The sequence below is a fragment of the Grampus griseus genome (assembly GCF_964374135.1).
Source record: "Grampus griseus genome assembly, chromosome: 2".
Lineage (NCBI taxonomy): Eukaryota > Metazoa > Chordata > Mammalia > Artiodactyla > Delphinidae > Grampus > Grampus griseus.
In genome coordinates, this window is record NC_139018.1 from 175,124,179 (window position 1) to 175,133,629 (window position 9,451).

General features: G+C 41.7%; 1 protein-coding gene across 1 annotated transcript in view; it reads right to left on the reverse strand.

The window, feature by feature from the left end:
• MTPAP (mitochondrial poly(A) polymerase) overlaps window positions 1–9,236 on the reverse strand; it is a 28,576-nt gene extending 19,340 nt beyond the window's left edge. The window contains exons 1-4 of the mRNA XM_082649315.1: window positions 9,072–9,236; window positions 4,098–4,270; window positions 3,337–3,570; window positions 2,054–2,278 (exon numbers count right to left, since the gene is read on the reverse strand). Coding sequence (XP_082505441.1) covers window positions 2,054–2,278; window positions 3,337–3,570; window positions 4,098–4,270; window positions 9,072–9,225 — 786 coding nt within the window. The 5' untranslated portion in view covers window positions 9,226–9,236. The remainder of the gene's footprint in view (window positions 1–2,053; window positions 2,279–3,336; window positions 3,571–4,097; window positions 4,271–9,071) is intronic.
• Between the last annotated feature and the right edge of the window lie 215 nt (window positions 9,237–9,451).

Below are 9,451 nucleotides of genomic sequence, written 5' to 3' on the forward strand. Positions count from 1 at the left end.
TTTCACCATTACAACACATTATAATGCACTTCAATTATCTGGCAAGTTCTTTTATTTAATATAAAAATAGCCTAAAATAATTTAAGTGTCCCTGCCAGGAATTTAATACAATTTCAAGGACACGTTAGTCTTAATCAGACTGACCCGTTTCACTTTCATGTGTTTCGTATTTCTTGGCCAGTTTCAACTATGTAATTACATGCTGAGCAGACAAAGTATGGCGGGCACTGCGTGGGACGAGGAAATGAACAGACGTGGATCCTGCCCTGCCCACGCTTAGGATACAGTGAGAGACACAGATCAACCACGAACTAAACGTAACACAGGAGGAATCTGGAGACAGAAGTATGAGCTACACTCCAAAAACGGAGTGACTAATTTTGACCGGAGCAGAGGAAACAATCAAGTATGGTTTAAGACGGTGGAGTCAGAACGAGGCCTTGAAACCCGTGTAGGAATGGTAGCCAGGCGTGGAAGGGAAGCGCACTCCTCGGTGAAGACACAGAACGACGGTTCAGTGGCCATTCATATCCTAAAAGTGCCCCACAACTGGTAATTAAATGACGTGATTGGAAAACTGGGTGTGTGAAGACAGAGAAAGACAAACGATTACTAAAATCAATTATGAGACAGATCATTTCAATTCTGTGTTAAAACCAAGAACTGTTCTAAGCTTGTGGATGATCCAGTCTGTGTTTTAAGATAACCCCAGCAGAGACTGAGGGCTGGAATACCAAGGCATGACACGAGAAGCACGTGGAAAGCAGGATGTTGCTACAACCATCTAAGTGAGAATTTATAAGGGACCGTGTCACTACAGCTTTGAGTATGTAAATGAAGAGGCAGACCTGAAAGATTAGCTTAGGTATCTTCGCTTAGACGACAGCAAATGTCAGGAAAGCTAAAATGCCACTGATTAACATGGGACACATACCTAAGAACTTTTATAAAAACTTATAAAGAATATTTACAAGGAGATGAAGATAAAGTTTTGTTTTCAAAATGTCAAGTTTGAAGTTTCAACTGGACATCTACACAGAGATGATTACTAGTTTGAAATACATAAGAAAGAACAGTCCTAAAAAGCTAAGATTTTACAAAAACACAGAAGCCTTTTCAAATCAAAGTTGTAATGAAATTAAAGCACCTCATATTGTTTGGGATGATGACAGACACACTGATTAAGTTTACTCTGTCAGACACACATGTTAATGAGAACATAAATGGGATATACAATTTCTAAACTGTAACAGGAAGGGAGGAAAGGGCAGACTAAAGAAAGAATCCAACAGGAGGAGCAAAGGAAAGGAATGAAAAGCAAAGAAAAAGCATAGAAAACAGGAAATAAAAAATAAGACAGGAGAAATAATCCAAAAATTACCAGTCATAATAAATAAGAAGACTCCCAGATTGGAGTAAAAGCACAGAATTCAGTATCTGCTATTTATACCCGAAACGTAACAACACATGTGAAGGCTGGAAATGCTGATGCAGGAGGAGAAGGTGTGTGAGACAAGTAACGAGCAGCCATCTTAACCAACAAAAAAGAATGGAAAGAAAAGGCATTTAGAGATGATGGACAAAATTTAATGATAAATGAACAACCCAATAAAAAGGTATAATAATCATATACCTATATGTAGCTAACATAGTCTTTGAATAAAACAAATATCAAAAGAATTCTGAGAAATGAAGAGAAACAAAAATCATGAGATGTAAAAAGCATTTCACTAACTAGATCACGCAGATGAAAAAATTAGTTAATACACACATAATCTGAATAACACAGTAAGGAACCCTGGCCTACCCCCAAAAATTCTCAACCCTCAAAAAGAATAACCATTTTATTACATGTTTAAGATATTCACAAAAAAATGATAACATTAGACCAATACAAAGAAAGACTCTACAATTCCAAAGAATCAGTATCAAACAGACCCTATTCTTTAACCATATTGCTTCTTAAGCTTAGAAATCAAGTTGTAATTTTATTAAACCCAAAGATTTCCTTTATTTTTTCTGACAACGTTGTGATTTAAAGAAGTGTAATTACCTTGTGAGTACTAAATTTTTCAATTTCATCTAGATCCAAAAACATGTCCAAATCACATCCTAATTTTCCAAAACTGTTCACTGAAGAGCCAAAGGGTCTGACGGTGCAGTCCGGAAAATACGCAGCGGCTACATCTTCAATAAGAGAGCAGGTGAGATATCGGAGCCTGGTGTTCTCCTCTGTGAGCTGGAATTCCCTCAGGAGAGTGTTCAGCTGATCATCGACCTAGCTGGCCAGAACAAAAACAAGAGAATATGGAAAATGTTAAGGTCACGTGAAATAATTGTCATTTTACCTCCAGAAATTTGATGGCTCAGGAGACCTACCTTAAAAAGGCGCAATCTTTTTACATGTAGCCTTAAAAGTGGATTTTACAAATGCCCTTTAAAAAGCACTAAGGAATGAGGACACCAGCAAAAAACAAAAGTTGCCTAGAATTAAAACTACTGTTTTTCTTAGGCCATGAGTATAAAGTATTGTTTTAGAAAATGCAAACAGTAAAATGCCCCAGTAGAGGAGGTCAAAGCAATCACAAAGCTGGACATTTAAATGAAGTTGGGGGGAGAGAAGAACCAATGTTAAAGGCAAGTAACACCAGAAATAAGCAAGGCTCCGAGGAATGCAGGCCCAAGGTCCCCCAGTTCCTCCGAACAGCAGTCCTGTATGTTCCCTAGAAGGCTGGTGATAGAACGATCACACACTGTGAAGGCGCATGCTGGAGCTGAATATTTAAAATGAAAACCACAGCCTTAAATGCCCACATTTGAAAATAATATTGAAAATAACTGAACTAAACACTTAACTCAAGAAAAATAAATAACAGAAAGCAGAGGAAATACAAAAGGTTTTTGCTTTAAAAATTAGAAAATCAACCCCCAAAATAGTATTTTGATAACTAAAACCATGAACATATTCTTGCAAAGGACTAGCTAAACCTTTGACAAGTCTGAGTAAGAAAAACCAAAACTACTATAAACATTACTAGAGCAGAAAAAAAGAGATAAAACCAGAAATAAGGTATTTTAAAATTTATAAAAGAATGCCATGTACGATTATATGCCATGTTGACAAGTGAAAGAAAGCCAGAATAATCCAAAGGCCCAAAACTTTGGAAGAATGTGGTTCCTTCTGAGGATTACAAATGGGATATGGTGGCAGGGAGTAGGGAAGGATTACTTTTACTTTTCATTCAGTATGAATATCTAATAATAAAAACTTACAATATACAAAACAAGTCAAACACACACACATATCAAGTCGGGGAAGGACACCTATAAACTTACACTTTCTGCACAACAAAGTAATTCAAAAAGCTTCTTGCTTGAAGGAGAAGACTGATTCCTACATCGAATACTTGACTGCTCAGAAGTCTGGTTTAATGGAGTCTTCAACTTTAAATTGAAGTAACGTGATCTGAATGGAATTGCAGCCTCTGTGCCCAGGCTTGGAGTGCGAGTTACATTCTGCAGTGAAGCTACGCTTTCCTTCTGACTGAATTCTACAACAGCATAAAGACCCTATACCAAAAGCACAAGAAGAACAGAACACATTTCAAAATTCTATTTTTAACACAGTATTTTAGTTCATATTTCAAAGCAATTATCATAACAGGCAAAATACTAATTTTTAAAATTTACAATGATACACTTCTAACACGAGCAATGGTTTTAACCATTATAAGCAGATTAAGAAAAGGAACATTATAAAGTGGTATTAGTTAAGAGAAGCTGAAAATAATGCTGAAATAGAAAATTAAAAGGCAAAACAAAGATCTCCCGCTGGCTTCTACACCTAAGGTAATGGAACGATTTAAAGTATTCAAATTATGAAATGATTCAGGTATAATTATGCTTATAATTCTGTGATACTCCTATAAGGATCTCTATTCTCATATCAAAAAAAATCTCATTGAAGAAATTTAGACAAAGATAGATGCAGGATATCAAAAAAGAATCTAACTTTACCATATTGCAGAGGCAACAGAGCAAAAAATAACTTTAAAAAAAGTATGAATGTTAAGTTAGATTGTTTTCCAAATACTTACAAAGCTTTCATAGAAGAAGTGGTTGTTAATAGATCCATGTTGGGATAAGTACTTGAGAAACTTCTTCTCGCTGATTTTGTTTGGGCAGTGGATTAACACAGTCCGCTGCGCCTGTTCTCGTCTCTCTTTTTGCACCTCAGAGAATCTCTTTTTTGGAGTCCTGTCTTCAGAGCCTATGAATGAGACAAAGACATTCCCAACACACACACGTAAAATTCAAAGCATCTCTTGGTGTGGTATATACAGATTTTACTCCTGACCACACCAACTTCATCCCCATTCCGTCTGCTTTCTTCTCCTTGACAAGGGGGAAGCCGTACTATTCCCAGTCTTCCTATTACCATTCTCTTGTGATTACCATTAATTGTCCACTCTGTTTTGACTGACTACACTCAATGCAGAGCGCTAAAAAGGGAGCACTCCACAAAATTTTAAAAGTAAAACCACTTCCACAAATACACACATACAAAGTCTGTATAAGCTGTAACATTCCAAAACCTGAAAAAAAATGATTACAAGCCTGAGCGCAACGAGACAATGAGTTTAGAAGTTTAATGTATTACAGTAAGTTATTAGTTTTGGGAACTTCCCTGGCGGTCCAGTGGGTGAGACTCTGCGCTCGCGATGCAGGGGGTCCGGGTTCGATCCCTCACTGGGGAACCAGATCCCACACGCCGCAGCTAAGAAGTCCGCGTGCTGCAACTAAAAGATCCCACACACCGCAATGAAGATCCCCACACTGTAACTAAGACCCGGTGCAGCCAAAATTAATTAATTAATTAATATTTAAAAAATAAAATAAGTGATTAGTTTTTCTCTGTAAAGGGTCTTGATCTGGCTCAAACAATTAACAATGAGTTACCCACTATCATGTGCTCTGCATCACAGGGAAATCTGCGAGCCCGAACCCTAGCTGCTGCCCATAAAGAGCTCATGATACTTTTTACTACAGAAATAGACGGGTTTTCTCCCCATTAAAAACCATCCGGGGGTTAGGGAGTTTACAATCACAGGGAATGCAGGCAAGAGCTGTGACAGGCAAGAAGTAAATACTCCACTGACCACAAAGGAAAGATCAACAAGTGAACTAAACACAAGGAAAACGAAAATCATTCAAGTTCTAATTCCAAAGAGGTTAAATGTAACCGATGCACAGAAATCAGCAAAAGCTTTCAGCCTCATCTTCTTTCAAAAGGTCACAAAACTGATGGATACAGGAAATACTGCACACACACTGAACCTTCATTTCAGCAAACCCCAAGACATCCTCATGGTCAAGACAGAGGAAGGCAGGCAGTACGCACCGGTGGGACCCTCCAGCCTGCTGGGCTGCATCCACCTGGAGGCAGGTCCCCGCAGAGCACTCTTGGCCCTGCCCTACTCCACGTTTCTAACAACTGATCAAACACACTGCGCGTCTTCCCTACACTCACTGTAGAGATGCTAGACGTGCACCTCTTAAATACGCGTCCTCTCCTCTCCTCCGGATGCCAATTCTTCCACATCAATCTCTCATCTCAGGCCTGGAACACAGCAGCCTGATCGCTAAACTGGTCTCATTCACTCCCGTCTTGTCCTTCTCAAGCCACTCTCCACACTGCTGCCGAAGTCAGCTTCCTAAGGTAATCGTTTTCAGAGAGTCTTCTTCTCTGACTTCCCTGCCGCATCCGTGATGAGGTCTGAGCCCCACAGCCCGGCTATGAAGCTGCCGGCATCTCGGCCCCCTCCTCAGCCATGTCAACCTCAGCCCCACCTCCTCCACGATGCTCACGCACGCTGCCCTTCACAGGGCACCACCACACACACTGGAACTCTTCAGTCTTCTCCTCTCTGGCTGGAATGCCCACCTTCTCATTTTCTGCCCTGCAAACTCCCATTCATCCTCCAAACTGTGCTCAGCTCTGAGAAGAGCTGACTCTGCAAGGCAGAATTGCTTCCACCTCTGCACTACCTCACTTCAACATCTATGGAAGAAGGTAAGTCACGGTGCTGTGTTTACGTAACAGCACGGAAGAACATCTGTCTTCCACGCTGAGGGCAGGGACCACTCTCACTCACTTGGACCTCAGTCTACTGACAGCCCTTCCAACTTGTCCTTCTTTTTCTTATGGTCCAGGCTTTCCTCACCCGCTTTTCCAGCTGGAATTACCACCTCTATCTTCTTGTCTCTGATATTTACCGAGTCTACACTGACGTCCAACTGCTTACTGTAAAAGTCAAGTCAAGCTGTAAACTTTCAGAGAGTAAAAGTATAAATCCTCCCCTTGTTCCCTCCAATACCCACTTACTAGGTGGGACATAAACATATACATTTGTGTCTCCCCGGAGATAAACATTTTTCACACGATTACTGAAAATGTACTATACATTCTCTTCTGTAGCATGCTTTTAAATATTTAATACATAGTTGATATCTTTTTGTGTCAGTAGATATATATTTACCTCATTTTTAAAATAACTGCATAAACATTCTTAGGTGTTTATGGTAATTTAATCAATCTTCTGATAAATACGGAGATGGTTTACCTTTTTCACTATCACAAACAATACTGCAATATCACTGGTATACAATGTTTTGCACTATTATGCAGGTATCCCTGCAGCTGGATTACTGGGGAAGCGCAGGACTGCGTGCGAGAGGGAGACAGAGAAGTGTGATGACAGATGGGGCGACAGGCTTGAACAGGACTGACGGCTCTAACCTTGAACAGCAGTAGGCACGACGGAGTAGACGGGACAAAGTCATGAGGGGGACAAAAAGTTCAGGTAGCATAAGTACATGACCTTGCAAAAGGCTTGTCAAATCTACAAACAACACAAAGTTGGGAGGAAAAACTAATAAGTGTTAGTATATTAAGACAGACTCAAATTTGCAACGGTCTTGATAACAGAATCTGAAAACCATAAGCACAAAACACACTGTCCTGAGTTTAGAATTAAAAACAACATAAAGACACAAGCACATAATGGGGGGGGGGGGAATTCAGCCAGCAGTAGATGGACAAAAGAAGACCAAAAGTTTGATCTGATGAAGGCTCAAAATGAGCCAAGGGAATGTCTTAGCTTCCGGGGTGAGGAAAGGGAGAAGACTCATATAGATATCAAATCCAAACCCAAGGGGGTAAGAGCACTTCCCGCCTATTTACTGGTCAGGCCAAACTTTTGGCAACGAGTTCTCACACTGAGTGAAAAACTGAACTGGAGATTTCTCAATTTCCTTCTAATTATAAAAGTATATGCTTCTAACCTAGGGGTAAGACAGGAATAAAGACACAGACCTACTAGAGAATGGACTTGAGGACATGGGGACGGGGAAGGGTAAACTGTGACAAAGTGAGAGAGAGGCATGGACATATATACACTACCAAACGTAAGGTAGATAGCTAGTGGGAAGCAGCCACATAGCACAGGGAGATCAACTCGGAGCTTTGTGACAGCCTGGAGGGGTGGGATAGGGAGGGTGGGAGGGAGGGAGACGCAAGAGGGAAGAGATATGGGAACATATGTATATGTATAACTGATTCACTTTGTTATAAAGCAGAAACTAACACCATTGTAAAGCAATTATACTCCAATAAAGATGTAAAAAAAAAAGTATATGCTTCTAAGTGAGTTATAATAATCACCTTCTTCTCTTTAAAAATGGAAAAGAAATTCAAATGAGGATTTTGTTACTTGTTATGCCTCACAAGAGTCCCTGGATATTTAGCCAGTCATATTATCCTAATGATACAAAATGAAACACATTTCCTGAGAAAAACGACAAAGCTCTACTAAGTGAAGCCTTGGAATCAGAAGGGTTTATTCTCATCTTTGCTACTGAATAGCTAAGCATGATCCACTTACCAGCCAGCTGTACCAGCCTGTTTCCACATCTATAAAATGGAGTAATAGTAATTCCTTCCAAACCTAGTTCACAGAGTTTTATATCTCAAAGAGCATATGAAAATACTCTAAAATTTAAACCACTATACACATGTTAAATCACAATAGCTCCTTTGGCAAAAGCCTTACTCACATTTTCAGTCACTTAAAAGTTTTTAACAGAAACAGCTTCTACTAAATACAGTCCAATCACCATTTCAATGAACTGTCATGGTAGTTGATATTTCCAACGCTCTGTCAATATGAGTCTCTCATACAGTCTGATGAGGACAGCAACCCTATCATTTACTTTACGGGAAAATACCGTACTTGTTTAGCCTTCTTTAGAACTGTTCCCACAAATAATCTCATACCTTAAAACTACAGCTCCAAGAAATGGTAGAAATCAACACCTTTTATTTAACAGCGGGGCTCGAGGTCTAAATTAACTCAGCGGCAAGTCCCTAGGCTCTCTGCGCCTCTGTCTCCATCTCCAAAATGGAGACCGTGATAGAATCCTGCCAGATTGTTTTAAGAATAGTAAATAACATAAACGCAGCTCTTGGATCACAAGAGGGGGACTGGGCTTCTCAACACACCAGCCTATAAACTTAGAACGCCTGCCTATTCCAGCCCAGGCAAATCTGTTACCAAGCTGATTCTTGGTAGAATCAGAAAAATAAAGCAAACGTCAGTAACTGCAGAGGCAGAGCCTCCACTGGAGGACCAGGGGTCCTGGTTATTCATCAAGGCTTCACTCCGTTCGGCCTCCATCGGCAACTTGCGAGCATCAACCTCAGTTACATCCGTGAACGAAGAAGCGACTGGCTCAACTGTGGCATCACTACCGTAACTGGCAACAGCGTTTCGCCCAACTGTCAGACACTAGCAAACTCTGCTCCTGGCCTGCGCTGCGGAGCTCTGAACGACTTCATCACCGGGCACGCAGTCCCCGAAGGAAGGAACGTCCCACACCGCGCCGCCGCCACGCCGCCGGAAGCACGGCGGCAGCCCTAGGTTCCCCGAGCGAGGCCGGGACACTGCCGTGCGGTCCCCCCGCCGCTTCCACCGGCCCTGCGCCCGCCCGCAACCCCAGCCCCGGCGCCATACCTGTCTCCGCGCTCCCCGAGGACTGCTCTTCCCTCCCGAGGGCTGCGGCCACCGTTCCTGGGCAACTGAGAAGCCTGCAGAGAGGACGCTGGACTTGACTTCTCCGAGCACGGAGGGGCAAACTGGTCAACAGCCCCAAACCACGAGCCGCCATCGTCAAAAGTGCAAGAGCGCGGACGAAAGGGCGCCGCTTCCGCGCATGCGCGCGGAGGAGGTGGGAAAGGATGGGAGGCCTAGAGGGTCAAACTAGGCGAAGGACGCTCGCTTATACAAGAGAGCGAGTTGCGGCTTGAATGAGGCTTTCGCACGTGTCTGATTTCCCCTCTCCCACGGTTCTCTAAAAGAAGGCTCCCAGGAGAACGAGCACGCCACCTACTTTT